The following is a 19,397-nucleotide window of genomic DNA, read 5'->3' on the forward strand; positions in this document are numbered from 1 at the left end:
TTCATTGGTTTGTGTATTTTGTTTTTATATTGGTTGGTTGACAACAAATAATTGTACGCGGATTTTTTGTGTCTGTCTGTATGTTGAAATCAATTTTCTGAAGGTCACAAATATCTTCGGGTTTCAAATCTTCAATAATTCTGTCAGACATGCTTTCTAGAAGTTTCCTATTTAAAATCAGCAAAATCCATATAAAAAAAATGCAGATATGTATGAGCAAAAATCCAGATAACTTCTAAAAATTTCATCAAAAAAGGCTTTAAAACAGCCCAACAACAACATTTTATTAGAAAAAAAACGTATGTTTAGATGTATGCGTGTTGTTTTCCTTGTTTTGTGTTTTTTTGTTGTGTTTTTTATTGGTTGGTTGACAGTAAATAGTTGTACGTTGGTTTTTTGTGTCTGTATGTGTGCTGAAATAAATTTTCTGAAGGTCACAAATATTTTCGGGTTTCAAATCTTTAATAATCAACAAAATCCGTATATATATAACAAAGATATGTATGAGTAAAAATCCAGATAACCTCTAAAAATTTCGTCAAAAAAATAACCCAACAAAAACATTGTATTCGAAAAAACGTACGTTTGGATATATATTTGTTCTTTTTATTATTTTGTGTATTTTGTTTTTGTGTTTATATTGGTTGGTTGACAACAAATGGTTGTACGTTGGTTTTTTTGTGTCTGTCTGTGTGTTGAAATCACACATGCTTTCGAGAAGTTTCCTATTTAAAATCAGCAAAATCCGTGTTATATAACAAATATATATATGAGTAAAAATCCAGATAACCTCTAAAAATTAAAAAAAAAACGTTTTAAAAAACAACCCAACAACAACATTGTATACGAAAAAACTTATGTTTGTTCTTTTCATTGGTTTGTGTATTTTGTTTTTATATTGGTTGGTTGACAACAAATAATTGTACGCGGATTTTTTGTGTCTGTCTGTATGTTGAAATCAATTTTCTGAAGGTCACAAATATCTTCGGGTTTCAAATCTTCAATAATTCTGTCAGACATGCTTTCTAGAAGTTTCCTATTTAAAATCAGCAAAATCCATATAAAAAAAATGCAGATATGTATGAGCAAAAATCCAGATAACTTCTAAAAATTTCATCAAAAAAGGCTTTAAAACAGCCCAACAACAACATTTTATTAGAAAAAAAACGTATGTTTAGATGTATGCGTGTTGTTTTCCTTGTTTTGTGTTTTTTTGTTGTGTTTTTTATTGGTTGGTTGACAGTAAATAGTTGTACGTTGGTTTTTTGTGTCTGTATGTGTGCTGAAATAAATTTTCTGAAGGTCACAAATATTTTCGGGTTTCAAATCTTTAATAATCAACAAAATCCGTATATATATAACAAAGATATGTATGAGTAAAAATCCAGATAACCTCTAAAAATTTCGTCAAAAAAATAACCCAACAAAAACATTGTATTCGAAAAAACGTACGTTTGGATATATATTTGTTCTTTTTATTATTTTGTGTATTTTGTTTTTGTGTTTATATTGGTTGGTTGACAACAAATGGTTGTACGTTGGTTTTTTTGTGTCTGTCTGTGTGTTGAAATCACACATGCTTTCGAGAAGTTTCCTATTTAAAATCAGCAAAATCCGTGTTATATAACAAATATATATATGAGTAAAAATCCAGATAACCTCTAAAAATTAAAAAAAAAACGTTTTAAAAAACAACCCAACAACAACATTGTATACGAAAAAACTTATGTTTGTATGTATGTTTGTTCTTTTCATTGGTTTGTGTATTTTGTATTTGTTTTTATATTGGTTGGTTGACAACAAATAATTGAACGTTGATTTTTTGTGTCTGTCTGTATGTTGAAATCAATTTTCTGAAGGTCACAAATATTTTCGGGTTTCAAATCTTCAATAATTCTGTCAGACATGCTTTCTAGAAGTTTCCTATTTAAAATCAGCAAAATCCGTATAAAAATAACGCAGATATTTTTAAAAAACAACCCAACAACAACATTGTATTCGAAAAAACTTTTGTTAGTTCTTTTTATTATTTTGTGTATTTTGTTTTTGTATTTATATTGGTTGGTTGACGTTGGTTTTTTGCGTCTGTCTGTATGTTGCAATCAATTTTCTGAAGGTCAGAAATATCTGCGGGTTTCAAATCTTCAATAATTCTGTCAGACATGCTTTCTAGAAGTTTCCTATTTAAAATCAGCAAAATCCGTATAAAAATAACGCAGATATGTATGAGTAAAAATCCAGATAACCTCTAAAAATTTCATCAAAAAACGCTTTAAAAAACAACCCAACAACAACATTGTATTCGAAAAAACTTTTGTTTGTTCTTTTTATTATATTGTGTATTTTGTTTTTGTATTTATATTGGTTGGTTGACGTTGGTTTTTTGCGTCTGTCTGTATATTGAAATCAATTTTCTGAAGGTCACAAATATCTTCGGGTTTCAAATCTTCAATAATTCTGTCAGACATGCTTTCTAGAAGTTTCCTATTTAAAATCAGCAAAATCCGTATAAAAATAACGCAGATATGTATGAGCAAAAATCCAGATAACCTCTAAAAAATTCATAAAAAAACGTTTAAAAAAACAACCAACAACAACATTGTATTCGAAAAAACGTATGTTTGTTCTTTTTATTATTTTGTGTATTTTGTTTTTGTATTTATATTGGTTGGTTGACGTTGGTTTTTTGCGTCTGTCTGTATGTTGAAATCAATTTTCTGAAGGTCACAAATATTTTCGGGTTTCAAATCTTCAATAATTCGGTCAGACATGCTTTCGAGAAGTTTCCTATTTAAAATCAGCAAAATCCGTATATAAATAACAAAGTAAAAATCCAGATAACCTCTAAAAAAAATCATAAAAAACGCTTTAAAAAACAACCTAACAACAACATTGTATTCGAAAAAACTTATGTTTGGGTGTATGTTTGTTCTTTTCATTGTTTTGTGTATTTTGTTTTTGTTTTTTGTGTTTTGCTAAAGTAATGGTAGTCGGGAAAAATGAAATAAATTGAAATTTTATAAAATGAATCTTTTTTTAAACACACTATATATGATTAAGAGTATATAACATTCGGAAAGGGCGAATATAGGTTTCTTATTTGTTTTTATTTATTTTTGTTCCGCATGGTGATAAAAAATTTATGAAAATGGGTCAACACTGCTACCCATAAAACTTTTACCATTAATATATATGTAAATCAAAAGTGTTTTGATTTTCATCAAAAAAATCATCAAATTTTGTTGTTGAAGAGACGATTTGGTCTACGGGAACTGGTTTTATCAGTTTTATTTTTTTTTTTCGAACATTAGTTCGAATTTTCGAATTTTTTTTTTAATTTTGGACCAAAAAAAAATTTCTAGAACTTTTTAAAATAAGTCTCCCCCTCTTAGTATAAATAGCTCCACTTGTTAGAAAATACAGTCAGTCCTGTTTTGATATTTAACGGAATCGGTCAACAAATAACAGCAAAAAAATGGCTAGCTTCATTTGTGAAATTTGTGAAAAAGTTTTTACTCAGAACTCGTCACTAAAAAGCCATACGAGATTGCATCACGATGGTCCGTCATCATCATCGTTGAAGTGTACACCATGCAACTTAATTTTTCGCTCTCGGCAGGAATTGTTAAGTCATAGACACCGAATTGAACATAGTGAAAATAAAGGAAACACTGTTTATTGTCCGGAGTGTAAATCAAATATACAGCAACAAAATTGGCCACTTCATTTACGTACAAACACTCATAAAGCAAATTGTGTTCAACAAATTGATAATAATAATATAAAATGCATTAGATCATCTTTCACGAATCGCATAGCTACATATATATGCGAAAATGAAGATAAATCAAATATAATTGTGGAAGATTTTTTAAGTACAATTAAAGACAAAATAATTGAGTTGCTGCAACAAAATTTACAAAAACATATGTCGATAAAATTCAATTTTGAACTGATTTGTAATTACGTGTTAATTAAAAATGAAACATCTGAAACTGGAGAGATATCGCATCAAACTAAAATGCAGATAATAGACTCAACAACAGCATCGCAAGATTTACAACAACATTACTCAAATCATTGTGATAAGATAATAAAGAAAATGAGTGAGTTTCAGGAGAGAGACAGTGGATGGACCTTATTGGATATTGCGAATTTAAAACTAAATATAAATAAATACGAATGTTTAAAAGGTTCAAATTATATTAAATTGCCAGAAAAGATAATGCGAAAGAAAGCTTGCATTAATATAAATAATAAGGACGAATACTGCTTCAAATGGGCCATAATATCTGCATTATTTAAAGTAAAAACCCATGTTAATTTGTGGAAATCTTATAATATTAATGATAGAATTAAAGATGAAATGATAACGCTAAAAAACGGAAGGGTTTTAAATTTTAAAAGTTTAAAATTTCCCTTAGCCGTTAATATGATAAAGATATTTGAAGAAAATAACCCCGACATCAGCGTCAATGTTTTCGGATTGGAAGGGGACAATGTAGTGGGTCCGTTCTATTTCACACAGAAGGAAAAGAAAATCCACATTAATTTGTTGTTATTAGAGGAAGACGAACGGGTTCATTATGTGTGGATAAAAAATATATCAAGGTAAACATATTTATAAAAATATAGAAGTTATATTTTTATAAAGATCGTTCCTAAATTTCTTCTTTTTTTTCATATAATTTTAGATTGCTGAGAAGTCGGCTAACAAAACGTAAATGTGCAATACATGTATGTAATACATGCCTCATCCACTTTCATAATGAACCAGCCTTATTAAAACACAAAGAGGGATGCAACAAAATGGTTACTATAATGCCGAAATCAGGTGATAACATTCTCAATTTCAAAAATTTTAAGAACCAATTGGATGTACCGTTTGTCGTTTATGCTGACTTTGAATGCATTTTAGAATCAACAAATTTCAAGAATTCTACTAAAGTTGAGTCGGTACAAAAGCATATCCCATATGCATATAGTTACTATATTAAGTGTTCATTTGACTCTAGTTTAGACAAGTTTAGAATATATAGTGGTGAAGATTCTCCAAAACATTTTTTTAAAAGTTTAGTAGCTGATACTTCAGATATTTATAATAACCATTTAAGTGTAAAGAAAACAATGAATTCTTTAACGCCATCTCAAGAAAGGAAACAAAATGAAGCTACAACATGTCATATTTGCGAGAAATTATTAGATAATGATAGAGTGGCAGATCATTGTCATTTAACGGGTGAATACAGAGGACCTGCTCACAATAAATGTAACTTAGAATATCAAATAGCAAAATTCATCCCTATATTTTTCCACAATCTTTCGGCATATGATTGCCATTTGTTTATTAGAGAACTTTCATCTATTAAAGGTGATATAAATATTATTCCTTTAAATAAGGAATTATATATATCAATATCAAAAAGAATTTCAGTGAATGAAAAAGACACAATTGAATTACGTTTTCTCGACTCATTTCGATTCATGGCATCAAGTTTAGAAAAATTAGCTAGTTACTTATCCGATGATGACTTAAATATTGTAAAATCAGTGTATAGTAATAGTAATGAATTTAGTCTAATGAAACGTAAAGGTGTTTTTCCCTATGATTATATAGATTCAGAGAATCGACTTCAGGAAACACAATTACCTCCTCCTGAAGTCTTCTTCAATAAAATGACTAATGAGTCGTGCAGTGAAGAAGAATATCAACATGCAGAAAATGTTTGGAGTACATTCCAGTGTAAAACTTTATTAGACTATTTACTTTTATATCTCAAAGCAGATGTTCTTCTACTTTGTGATGTATTTGAAAACTTTAGGAAAGTTTGTAAAAACATTTACAACTTAGATCCTTGCCAATATTATACTACACCTGGTCTGTCTTGGGATGCAATGTTGAAAACTACAAAAATAGAATTAGAACTATTAACAGATATTAATATGTATAATTTTATCGTTCGAGGTATAAGGGGTGGTATTGTTCAATGCAGTAACCGTCATTCCATAGCCAATAATAAATATGTAAGTGATTATGATTCCTCGAAGGAATCAAATTATCTTATATATTTAGATGTAAATAATTTATACGGTTATGCAATGTCTCAATACCTTCCTTTTAAAAATTTTGAATGGGTTGAAAACATTGAAAATTTTAACTTAAATGATATTAAAGACGATTCTCCAATAGGGTATATATTAGAAGTAGATTTAGACTACCCCAGTTCATTACATGACTACCATAATGACTTACCATTTTGTGCAGAGACTAAAAAAATTGCAACAATGAAACAGAAAAAGTTAATCACAGATTTAAACAATAAAACAAATTACGTAATTCACTACAAAAATCTCCAACAATGTATTGAAAATGGTTTAATTTTAAAGAAAATCCATAGAATTCTTAAATTTAATCAATCAGATTGGCTAAAAAAGTACATCGATTTAAACAATCAGCATAGAACATTAGCAAAAAATTCCTTTGAACAAAATTTCTTCAAGTTACTAAATAATGCTGTATATGGTAAGACCATGGAAAATGTTGACAAGAGAAAAGACATAAAAATAGTCAGTGAATGGGAGAACAGAGGTAAACGATTAGGGGCTAGAGCTCTTATAGCTAAACCGAACTTCCATAGTAAGCTTGAAATTAATGAAAATATGGTTGTAATCGAAATGAGAAGAGCAAAAACCGTATATAATAAACCGATATATATTGGGTTTTCAGTTTTAGAGTTATCAAAATGGAAAATGTATAATTTTCACTACGATTATATGAAACCTAAATATCTTGATAACATTAATCTAAATTACATGGATACAGATTCATTTATATATGATATCAGAACAAATGACTTGTATGATGATATTCGAAATGATATTACTACTCATTTCGATACATCTGCATATCCGAAAGATAATATTTATAATATCCCGCTTGTAAATAAAAAAGTATTAGGAATGATGAAAGATGAGTGCAATGGCAAAGTTATTAAGGAATTCATTGGTTTAAGGGCAAAAATGTATTCAGTTAAAATTGATAGGGTTGAAAAAGAAATTAAAAAAATTAAAGGTGTTAAACAGTATGTAACAGCTAAACTATCAATTAATAATTTCAGAGAATGTTTACAAGAGAAAAAACTATATCATGACTCCATGTATATATTTAGATCTAAGGTACACCAAATTTACACTCAACACATACGTAAGTTAACTTTAAGTTATTTAGATGATAAGAGATTTATAAGAGAAAATGGTGTTGAAACATATGCATGGGGTCATTATGGAATTAATTCATCAGATTCTGAAATAAAACCATTAAATTTAAGCGATAACAGTAATATTATGGAGGAAGATGATGATATTATTCTTGATAAAGATATGTAAATTATGTAATTTATTAGTAATATGTAATATGAAAAAAATATATAAATAAAAATATGTAATATGAAATAAAATAACAAAATTTTGTATTTATTTATCTTCTAACTATCTATCTATAAAAGCGATGTGTGACTGATTGATTGACTGACTGATTCATCATCGCCCAGCCCATACCGTTAAAGCTAGAATCATGAAATTTTGGTTATCGGTTTCTTTGACATTGAAGAAAGTATTTTTAGAAACTCTAAACTCCTTTGGACAATTTTTGCTAGGACCAATAAGTGAAAAGTTACACTCATTTGAAAAAAGCCCTGTATGACCAAAATGTCCAATTTTGATCCCTTCTAACCCAGTTCTTGACCAATAGATCTGAAAATTGTGTCTATAAAATTTGGGTAATTTGACACGAAATTGCCCATACATACATATATAAAAGCCTTGAGTGACCGATTGATTGACTGACTGAATCATCAACGGTTAAAGCTAGAATGTTGATATTTGGACAGATTATTGAAAAAACTTTGATTGTCAATGAAATTGTGATGAAATAGTCCTTATATAAGAGTTGAGACCTCAGAAAATTATTCTAAGGCGTTTGGTATACTTTAAAGTAGTTTATGGTATAAATACATCGAAGCATTCTAATAAATTATGCGAGACTTCGTCTTTTTCGATCTAATGCCTAGTATATATGTATGTACGTGTTGTTCGTTTGCAAAGCAATTACTATGAATGTATATGATTGTTGTTAATATTGACCGTTGTGTTGGGGTATAGGTTTTTGTATGTGATATTGTTGCTGATATTGAAGGTAGTGTTGATGGTGCACATTGTATTGTTATTTAGGATGTTGACGTCTCTAACGTTGTTGTGGTTGGTGTTGCTGCTGATGATAACTGCTGATGATGTTCTTAACCTTGTTGTGGTTGGATTTACTGCTACTGATAGTGTTGTTTCGGGATTTGCCTGTATTTGTATTGTATATTGCGCTGTTGTTATTGATGTTGTTTAGATTATTACTGGCGTTTCTGTTGTGTGTTATAGCTGTTGTGTCAAAGTTGTACTTCAGAGCAACTGGAGCCCAAGATACACGTATACTACATGTTTTTAATTATTTAATTTGTGTAATATAATTATTAAAATAGATAAAATATGGCATAGCCTCTAGATCTCACCAGCAAACAACTTGCTTTGAAATATTTCATTTGTTATATAGTGTTTGAAAATTTATAGAATCTCTCGACAGTAGTAACACCAACTACAACAACGTTGGGAACATCAGTAACACCCACTACACCAACGTTAGGAACATCAACATCTTAAACAACAACACAACGAACAACATCAATACTTTGGAGCTGAATACAGAACAGAACTGCTCATGTTTTTTCGACATTAATCGAATTCCAATTAATGGGTGTACTTTCATTAGTACGTAAATTTTCATTCGTGTTATAAGAAAGCCTTCGTTAGTAGGGCCATCGTCAATAAAACATTTTATAGGAGTTACGTTATGTAGAAGTAACGTTGTTATGGTTTGTATTACTGCTGTGATTAGGAGCAGTAACACCAACCACAACAACATTAGGAGCATCAACATTTTAAACAACAACACAGCGTACACCACCAACAATACACTAACACAACGGTCAACATCAACAATCACAGTCATAGTAATTGCCTAGCAAACGATCTGCTCGTTCTAAATCTTAAACATATATTCATATCAATATACATACTACGAAAAAATATAAATCATAGCATTTTATGATGGGGGAGGGAAGACAGAAAGAAAACAAGCAAAAACAGTGATCGTAACAGTGTGTGGCTGTCGTCGTATAATGTAAGTATGGATCCGTATGAAAAGCAATTTCTTATTTTTTGGTGAGTCATATCTACATATATATAATAAGTATAATTTTATTTTGTCTATAAAAACTTTTATAAACCTGCACCATCAACTAAGATAGTGTTTAAAAATTTATGAAAATTTAAAATCTCAAGACGTTGCAGATCTTCAGATTTGTACACACAACTTGATTTGGTTTATTTTATTTGTATTAAATAGTTATTTGATAAAATTTTAAATTTGCAAAAAACCCCACTAGCGACAGTTGAACACAACTTGCATGGAGCTCTTTTCAATTGTAATATAGTGTTTGAAATTTATAGAATCTCGTGGTGCACCCTACATGTTATGAATTAATTCATTTATGTAATATAGTTATTAAAAAATAAAATCTCGCGTCGCTCGTGATTTGCAAAAACTCTCACCTGCACACAACTTGCATTGTACTATTTCATTTGTTATATAGTGTTTGAAAATTTATAGGATATATCGCGACGCTGTTCAAGCTCGGTTTTAAATTACATAGTTCCTTTGTATAAGTATTATATAAGTATACTAGAGCTTGAACTAAAAATGGAATCCATGTGTTTTTGAATGTAAAATTGAAATCAACCATAATAGTTCCAGTTTTATTACACCAATGGATACTGACAATGACCAAACAAACGAAATGGAAATTGATGATGATCGTACTAACAGTATGGAAACTGATGATGGCGACAATCGTACTAACGAATAAAACGTCAACACTATACCACCGTCATTAAAATTTACTTAAAATTTACATTCAAAAAAATCTATTGACATGGATTACATTTTTAGTTCAAGCTCTAGTATCTATATAATTAATAGGCAAGACGATTTTTTGTGACCCCTTTTACTCTTACAGTATACATCTGATCTTGGCAAAAAATATATCATTTTAAAGGTATTTGTTCGCAGATGTGCACAATATATATATTAATGAGTGAGAATGAATTTTACGAGCTATAAGCGTTTAAAGTTGTTACTAATACATGGAAACAATAGTCACACGTACGTATTCTTGAAATTAAAAACAAACAAACAAAGCAAGAAACAAAACAAAAAAGTAAACCGTGTTGTTTACTTTTTTAAAAAAAGTGCAGAAACGTGCAGAAACGTTTAACTTCTCTGTTACCGTTTTCTTTTTGTATTTTGCATGATATTTGTTTTTGTTGTTGTTTTTAATAAGAATTTTGTAAACAAATATGTATGTAAACAAGCTTAGGCAAAGAGAAAATAGGATTTTATTGTTTTATATTTTTGTGTAAAGTGCTAAATTGTGAATGAGATAATGATCTATTTTGTTATAATATAGTTAAGATTGTTACCAAATCGAAAGGAATATTTTTATAAGAATTAGGACTTCAGTTTTATATTCATATTTATATATACATTCCCGAGGAAACAACGAACTGGGAATATAAAAAGATGTGTAAATAATGCTTGGGGACACCTGAAGATATGTCAAACAATGTATTGATATTCGTATTTGACCTGGAAAAATATTGGTAGGGCATTAGTACGGAAATTCAGTAATTTTTTAAATTTTATCGTAAAGTAATGACAAATATCGGTTACATTAACTAATTTTCAATTCCCTAACTTTTTAACGACCGTATAATATTTTAAAGACAAAGATTGGAAAAATACAAGAATGTCAAAAGTTATGTATTGAAATATTTTTAAAATATAAAATTATTAACGTGAACTTTTTATTGGTCGTTACACTGCCGATACTTTTCGGTTATGTTTAACAAAAAAAAAATCGGTGAAATAAAATACTGAATTGTGGTACATAATTATTAGTTTTGATTGATTTTGAAGATTTAAATGATGGATTAATGAATTGATTCAGTGTCAGTAAGTAATAAAAAAAGCCTGTAAAAAATATAAGTAAAGTTTAGTTGGTCATGCCGGTACATACCGCAATAAATGGATATGTATATCGCTTATATGCAGGTTTAGCACAGGGAGGATTTGATGATATTTTTCGTTTTTGGGTTATTCTAACCTGTTTGGGGCCAAATCGGGAATCCCGGTTATTACCTCTTAGATGCTGAGCTGGTTCCTAGGTGCTGGTTGTTGGCAAACTGTCTCCGGCAGCCATCCACTTGGTTTTCTCTTGATGCGGCAGGTCAGGGCCAAATGTGTTTTTATATACACACAAACACTTGTTGTTGTGTTGCCAAAAAACAACCCTTATTTTTATTTTATTAAAAAGCTTTGTTTACTTCTTTTGGTTTGTATTTCTGTTTATTTTATTTAAGTTCACTTTTCCTTTTGTTTTTATTTAATTAAACTTTAATTTTATTTTAATTCTTAAACTTTTATTTTATTTTAATTTCTTTTATTAATTTTGCATTTGTTGTCTGTCCGGTGGTTGAAAAGCAATGAGAATAAAAAAAAAATGTGTCAAGCCCTTTGACATAAAGAGCAACGCAAACTCACCACACTAAAGTGGGGAGTTGCCATACAATGCATATTGTTCTAGCGATTTTACACATAGAGAAAATATAAACTATGTGTTACACTAGACAGACACAAACATACCGCCCACCTTGCAACGGTAGTGCAAAATATAAAATCAAATACAAAATTAGATATAAGTAGTATAACAAATTCAATTATCTTATCTAGAGCAACAAATTAACATTTTAAGTTCATTATTGTTAATTATAAAAAAGGAATAACAAAAGTTAACAAATATAATTAACATATGAGAACAATTCAAGTATATAAAAAATAATAGTACATTCAAATGTTTTTAAGTTTAATAAACGTTAAAGAGTACATATCAAACAAAATGTAAATAATACTTTAAAGCCTTTTGAGGGCAACAGATTATAGCATAAATAATATACTTCAGGTTCTTTTGACACCTTCTCCAAAATATGCTATGCCGAATATGGTATTCTGGGCATATAGTTGTCCTGGGCGACTCATAGCTGGTCCAATCAGAATTCTGCTCATAGTATCAGCTCCTAGGATAAGCTGGTAAGGGCAACTAATATGCCAGTGTACGTCCGCATTGGCACGGTCTACAGTTGTTGGACGTGGATATTTGTCTGCTCGCTCCACATTAACAATAGGGCTACGGCCGTAAATCTTGTCTTCTAAAATACATTCAACCGTTATGCGACGTTTCTCCTCGCGACGATGGTATACAACGATGTCAGTACGTCCTTTAGAAATCCGTAAGCCCAATTCTTCGACTTCACGTTTCATGATTGCTGACCTGGCCGCTGTTGGATCTATTAATGCTCTAATGAAGACGTCAGTATCATGATTGGTGACTACCCGTATCAACGCTGTCATGGGAAACCAAATACGGCCCTGCGGCAAAGGGTGCAACCAAGTATTATGGTCCTGCATACAGCGACGGCACCGATCTATACTTCTACAATTCGCTCGGCTGTGCGACTGAGCCAGGCAGTTATAACATAACAAGTTTTGGGCAACAACTCGGAGCTTTAGCTCCACGGGCATCACAATAAAACGTGAACACTGTCGTATGGCGTGAAGGCGATTACAAAGCGGGCAACCATAATCGGTGTTGAAGTCCATTTTTTTTTTTTTTAATCTAGAAGTTTAAATGAGCAACTTTATTTTAGAAAAGGTGATATTGAATTATTAATCAGTGCAATTAGGGAGTAAAACTAATTTGTGTATCGGTCGAGTGATTACGCCATTTTGAGTTTTAAGGTCAGCCACTCGAACTTTACCGTCAGAACCATGATAAACTTTTACAACACGACCTAAGCGCCATTCAGTTGGACAACAAGGTTCACTTTTAAGAACAACGAGGTCATTTTCTTTTAAGTCTATTTGGGGACTTTTCCATTTATTACGCTTGTGCAACTCTTTTAAATATTCGTCTTTCCAGCGGTGACAAATTTCTTGCTGCAATGCTTTGATTTTTCGCCAACGGTTTACTATACTAATTGGCGAGCTAAGCTCTTCAGGTTCAGCAGGAGTAAGAATAGCAGAGCCTATTAAAAAATGACCAGGAGTAAGAGCGGACAAATCATCGATGCTGTCGGACGTAGGGCCAAGAGGACGCGAATTGAGACACGATTCTATCTTTGCCAAAATTGTCGAAAACTCTTCAAACGTATATTTCATTTGTCCAGCTGACTTTTTAAAGTGCATTTTCAAACTTTTTACTCCTGCCTCCCACAGTCCTCCCATATGAGGAGCTGCTGCAGGAATAAAGTGCCACTCAAGATGTTGATGACCATATTTTTCTACTGCCGAATCACGTAATTCTTCTATATGTTTTTCGAAGTTATTTTCAAGTTCTCTTGCAGCGCCAACAAAATTTCTTCCATTATCAGAGAAAATGCGACTAGGGCAACCACGACGAGCAACAAATCGAGCCAAAGCTGCTAGAAATGCAGGAGTGGACAAATCGCTAACGGCCTCAATGTGAATCGCCTTAGTAGAGAAACAAACAAATAGACACACGTAGCCTTTAGTGATACGGCAATATCGACCAGTGAAACTTTTGATTTCAAATGGGCCGGCAAAATCAACACCTGTGTTAGTAAAAGGGCGACTTAAAGTAGTTCTTTCTTCAGGTAGCACTGCCATGATCTGATTTTGAAGCTTTTTTCTATGTATAACGCAGATTTTACAGTTGTGGATGACCGTTTTTATTAGATTTTTAGCCTTTATAATCCAACACTCCTGACGAACGACATTTAGGACTAAACGAGGGCCACCATGTAAGACCAAATAGTGGACAAACTCAACGTATAGACGTGCTAATCTACTGCCATAAGCAAGTATTATGGGATGACGTTCATTATACGACAAACATTTTGTAGACCCAAGACGACCATTAGCACGAATAATACCATTTTTGTCTAAGAAAGGCGTAAGCGTTAATAAAGAACTGCGAGAGTCAATTTTCCGTTTCGATGATAAACAACTAAACTCACTAGAAAAGTGCGACTGTTGAGAGAGAAAAAATAGCCGATTTCGTACAAATACAAGTTCTTGAGCCGAAATTCTAACAGTTTCGTAATTACAGCTTTTACGTCTGCTTTTGCTCGCAAGATTAAAAAATCTAAATATATAAGCAATAACATGATATGCTCTGGGCAAACTTGAGAAACGGTCCAGTATATCTTCTCGTTCAGCGGATCTAGCAATATTAACTTGGACTTGTTTCGATTCTTCTACTGTTTCGAATTCTAATGGACCTTCGGGCCACGACGATTTGTTTAATCTGAGCCAATCAGGACCATGCCACCAAAGTTTGTTTTCTCTTAAATCCGAAGGTATCAGCCCCCGGGTTGCTAGATCGGCAGGATTGTGATTAGAAGCTACGTGAAACCAATTTTTGTTTCCTACTTTTTCTAATATTGTTGCTACCCTATTTGCCACAAAGGTTTTCCAATTACATGGCGGTTTTCGTAACCAAGCAAGAACTATTGTCGAATCGGACCACAAATATAAGTTATACGTATGCAATTTGAAATTGGGGATTACGCTGTTTACTAAATTGGCTAAAAGAACTGCGCCACACAACTCTAAACGCGGCAAAGATGGCCTTTTAACTGGAGCCACTTTTGTTTTGCCAATTAGTAGATTTACATAAACTTTATCACCATTCACAATACGTATATATAGTGTAGCTGCGTAAGCTAACTCAGAAGAGTCACAAAAGCCATGAAATTCAATATAAGAACTAGGCGTATATTGAACCCAACGATCAAGTTTAATTGTATCAATCTCATTATAATTAGAAATGAATGTCTTCCATTTTTGTAGAGCCACAGGTTTTATATGTTCGTCCCAGTCTATTTTGTCGAGCCACATTTGCTGCATCAAAATCTTTGCTGTTATAATCACTGGGGCCAACCAACCTGCTGGATCAAATAGCCTTGCTATAATTGAGAGTACTTCCCTCTTTGTATAAGCTGTTTTGAACTTAATCTTCTCAGTTGTAAAATAAAAGTAATCTTCTGCCGCATTCCAACGGACACCGAGTGTTTTAGCATTACTTTTATCATCGAGCGACAAAAAGGAAGAGTTAAGAAGATGCTCTTGGGGCAAATTTTTTAAAATTTGTTTAGAGTTTGAGGCCCATTTTCTCAACTCAAACCCAGCTGTACCCAATATACCAATTAATTGGTCTCGTGCCTCCAAAGCATCAGGGATCGAATGAGCTCCAACAAGAGCATCATCAACATACATTGACTCGCGAAGAATTCTAGAGCCTAGCGGAAAACATCGTTCTTCATCGTCAGCTAACTGTAAAAGCGTTCTTAGGGCCAAAAATGGGGCACAATTAACGCCAAAAGTGACGGTGTTCAATTGATAATCTTCGATTTTATTTTCCCCAGAACTACGAAAAACTATCTTCTGATACTGTCTATGTTCAGATTTAAGTAAAATTTGTCGATACATTTTAGATATATCTGCATTGAAGACAAACTGAAAGAAACGCCATTTTAGAATTAGGGCTACTAAATCAGCTTGTAATATAGGGCCTACAAACAGCAAATCGTTAAGACTGTTACCATTAGAAGAAGCACTTGAAGCGTTAAAAACAATTCTTAACTTTGTAGTGGTACTGTCAGGCTTAAAAACTCCATGATGAGGTAAGTAATAACTTGAGCTACTTTCAGAATTTGTAATTTTTTCCATATGTCCCAAAGCTATATATTCTTTTAGGACCTCATCATATTGAGCCTTAAATTCAGGATTTCGCATTAAAACCTTTTCATTTCTTAAATATTGACTAAGAGCAATATGACGATTTGGGCCAAGTGACGAAAAAGTATCTTTAAAGGGCAAACATACTATATATCTTCCTTCAGAATTTCTTGTGGTAGTAGAACGATAGATCTCTTCACATTTTTTATCCTCTTCTGATAAAATCTTTCTACGAGAAACTTCTTCTAACTCCCAAAACTTTGTTAACTGATCGTCATGGAAACTTTTGTCATATAATTGGTTATTGAAAAACGTGAGGAATCATTACTTGGAGTTGGGCCTGTGACAATCCAGCCAAAAATTGTCTCTTGGGCCACTAAAGATTCGAAAATTCCATGTTGAACTCCATCACGAAGAATTAGGGGATACAAATCTCCTCCTAACAATAAGTCTATTTCGCTACTTTCATAAAACTTAGGGTCAGCATAATTCAGATTGGGCAAATCTGTATTCTTTTGTGGCTTAAATGAATGTGTAGGTACATTCCCTGTTACACGAGGAACTACTAACGCCTGAATATTTAGAGATACATTATGATCAAACAGAGAAACAATTATAAAGTTCGCAATCTTTGAAGATTTGCTTACTAATTCTCCTCCTAAACCAGTAATTTCTGCGGAAACTGGCTTAGTGGGCAACTTCAATACAGTTTGTATTCTCTGAGAAACAAAACTTTCATCCGAACAAGGATCTATGAGTGCTCGAACTTTGTAATAGGAACCACAACTAATTATATTGACCCAAGCTGTAGCCAACATCACTTTCTTAGCTACTGATGTGTGATGTGACTGAACAACACCAGACGGACCTGCGATATTAGTGGACTGTAATTGATTTGTATTTGTGGACTGTATTTGTTGGACAGAACTATTTTGACTTTCGCCCTGAAATCTAGTATTTCCTTGATTTTGGCTATTATTGTTTTTATTTACAAAATCCCTATGCATTAAAGTATGGTGCTTCCTTTTGCACTTGGAGCAACCGTTTGTGCTACTACAATCACCATACATATGTCCAATGTTGAGGCAATTAAAACAATAACGAAATTTTTTCAAAGTTGAAACACGATTTCTATAATCCATATTCAAAAATCTGGTACAGGAGCTGATTTTATGGTTTTCTTTGCATAATTTGCAAAAAATGGTTTCAACTTTAGTATTATGGGCCTTAAATTGTTTTACTTTAGTTGATGTATGGTTATTGTTACTATTAAGTGCCGATTGGGAACCACTGGGATGCGTATTATTCGAGGATATAATATCAGAAACGCTTTCTAGAGCATGAAATCTATCTGTTAAAAAATTGTTTAATTCTTCCCATTTGGGAACCTCTGTTTTATTTCTAACCGATTGTTCCCAAAGATTCAGTGAACATTCAGATAAGCGCGAAGAGCATTGAAACACAAATATCGGATCCCATGAACCAATATCAACATTATACAATTTTAAAATTGCCATACAATTGTTGATTTCTCTTTGGAGTCTTTTTATCTCTGATGCTGAATCTTGATTACAGGGAGTCAGATTAAACAATATTTTCAATTGACTATTTATTAATACACGTTTATTTTCATATTGAGTTATTAGATTTTTCCATGCAATTTCAAAATTTTCTCCTGTTAGAGCTACATTCCTATTTATATCTCTAGCCTCACCATCAGTTTTTCTGAACAAGTAAAATAACTTTTCTACTGGGCTAAGTCTTGTATTGTTTATGTAAATCGCAGTAAACATATCTCTAAATGTGGGCCACGAAACGTAATCCCCATGAAAAACACCAGTATCACAAGGAGGTACGGATATGGAACCACAAAGATTGGGAACTGCTGATTCTACATTTTCTTCAGTTTTTTTACCTAAGTTTGCTTTTGCTTTGGAAATAATGTTTATACATCTTATATATGTCTTGCGGACCTGCGGATGCTTTGTTTGTACCATTAACAATTCTTTCTTTTTTTCTATTGTGACATCAGAACAATCACTATAAATGCTTTTATAATTTTCCCATGATTTATCTAATTCTGATCTTTCAAAATCAAAAGCATCGTCCGTATAACTAGAAAAATCTTCAGCTTTAAGCATAACCTCAAAGCTGATTAATTCATCCGCAGCCACTATGTATTTTTCAAAAATCGACATATTTTAATTTATTTAAGAGAACCACAAAAATATATTTTCCCAAAAATTTAAAACAAATCACATAGTCACAAACTTCTTTAAATAAAATCAAGAATTGAAAAGAGAAACTGAAGTTTTTTAACACCATACAAAGTTAAAGAGAACCACAAAACTTTATTTTCCAATAAAAGAGTTAAAGAGAACCACTAAGTTAAAATGCGCCAAAATCACAATTTCCAATAAGTTTAAAAACTTGAGAAAAAAGATGGACGACAAATTTATTTAGGTTCCAAAAATAAAACAACAAATACAAATGACCGTAAGGAAAAATGGCGGCTTAATGTAAAAGTTCACGATGTAATTTCAAAAAGTTACACAACCTCACTTTTTCCGAGCCACAAATAATGAACCACAATATATGCATATGAAACACTTTGCACTTTAATAATTTCAATTTACGCACCTTTTTTTTCTACGGGCGAAGGACCAATGTTTGGGGCCAAATCGGGAATCCCGGTTATTACCTCTTAGATGCTGAGCTGGTTCCTAGGTGCTGGTTGTTGGCAAACTGTCTCCGGCAGCCGTCCACTTGGTTTTCTCTTGATGCGGCAGGTCAGGGCCAAATGTGTTTTTATATACACACAAACACTTGTTGTTGTGTTGCCAAAAAACAACCCTTATTTTTATTTTATTAAAAAGCTTTGTTTACTTCTTTTGGTTTGTATTTCTGTTTATTTTATTTAAGTTCACTTTTCCTTTTGTTTTTATTTAATTAAACTTTAATTTTATTTTAATTCTTAAACTTTTATTTTATTTCAATTTCTTTTATTAATTTTGCATTTGTTGTCTGTCCGGTGGTTGAAAAGCAATGAGAATAAAAAAAAATGTGTCAAGCCCTTTGACATAAAGAGCAACGCAAACTCACCACACTAAAGTGGGGAGTTGCCATACAATGCATATTGTTCTAGCGATTTTACACATAGAGAAAATATAAACTATGTGTTACACTAGACAGACACAAACATAACCAATTAGGAAATAGTAGTGTAAAGTGAAAACTGTAAGTTGAATAGGTGATGGTTATATGCTTTATAAAAATAGATAAAACTGCTAGATGAAACTGCTAAATATAAATCATGTCTTTTGGGATGAAGAGTGTTTAACCGTACTTATTTACGTTTATTATTCATTTACTTGCTATTAAACTTGCATATATTAGCAAAAGACTGAAATTTATAGTTAATTAATGTTTTCTTTCAAACAGTACTTACAAAATATATGAAAAATTAAGGCGTTAAATT

At 31.8% G+C, this 19,397-nt stretch overlaps 2 protein-coding genes across 2 annotated transcripts; one reads left to right on the plus strand and one right to left on the minus strand.

The window, feature by feature from the left end:
* Window positions 1–3,579: 3,579 nt before the first annotated feature.
* On the plus strand, window positions 3,580–7,432 carry LOC119600173. Its single transcript, XM_037950263.1, has 2 exons — window positions 3,580–4,611; window positions 4,695–7,432. The coding sequence occupies exons 1-2, from the start codon at window positions 3,929–3,931 to the stop codon at window positions 7,384–7,386; spliced, it is 3,375 nt and encodes a 1,124-aa protein (XP_037806191.1). The 5' UTR covers window positions 3,580–3,928; the 3' UTR covers window positions 7,387–7,432.
* An 810-nt stretch (window positions 7,433–8,242) lies between these two features.
* Window positions 8,243–18,117, minus strand: LOC119600140. Its single transcript, XM_037950229.1, has 5 exons — window positions 16,567–18,117; window positions 16,267–16,491; window positions 12,941–16,186; window positions 12,270–12,589; window positions 8,243–8,480 (listed from the first exon to the last, which is right to left on the minus strand). The coding sequence occupies exons 1-5, from the start codon at window positions 18,115–18,117 to the stop codon at window positions 8,243–8,245; spliced, it is 5,580 nt and encodes a 1,859-aa protein (XP_037806157.1).
* Between the last annotated feature and the right edge of the window lie 1,280 nt (window positions 18,118–19,397).

This window comes from Lucilia sericata, unplaced genomic scaffold (assembly GCF_015586225.1).
Source record: "Lucilia sericata isolate MDLA Ls3-8-SP2 unplaced genomic scaffold, ASM1558622v1 Contig000105F_arrow, whole genome shotgun sequence".
NCBI classification, from domain to species: Eukaryota; Metazoa; Arthropoda; class Insecta; order Diptera; family Calliphoridae; genus Lucilia; species Lucilia sericata.

Excerpts from the sequence above, each read along its gene's own strand:
- LOC119600173 (XM_037950263.1), top strand. The coding sequence starts at position 3,929 with ATGTCGATAAAATTCAATTTTGAACTGATTTGTAATTACGTGTTAATT. Across the intron at positions 4,612-4,694 it reads TGGATAAAAAATATATCAAG|ATTGCTGAGAAGTCGGCTAA; the intron begins GTAAACATATTT and ends ATATAATTTTAG.
- LOC119600140 (XM_037950229.1), bottom strand. The coding sequence starts at position 18,117 with ATGTCGATTTTTGAAAAATACATAGTGGCTGCGGATGAATTAATCAGC. Across the intron at positions 16,492-16,566 it reads CTGGTTTAGGAGGAGAATTA|GCGTTAGTAGTTCCTCGTGT; the intron begins GTAAGCAAATCT and ends CTAAATATTCAG. Across the intron at positions 16,187-16,266 it reads AGACAATTTTTGGCTGGATT|TTAACAAAGTTTTGGGAGTT; the intron begins GTCACAGGCCCA and ends CATGACGATCAG.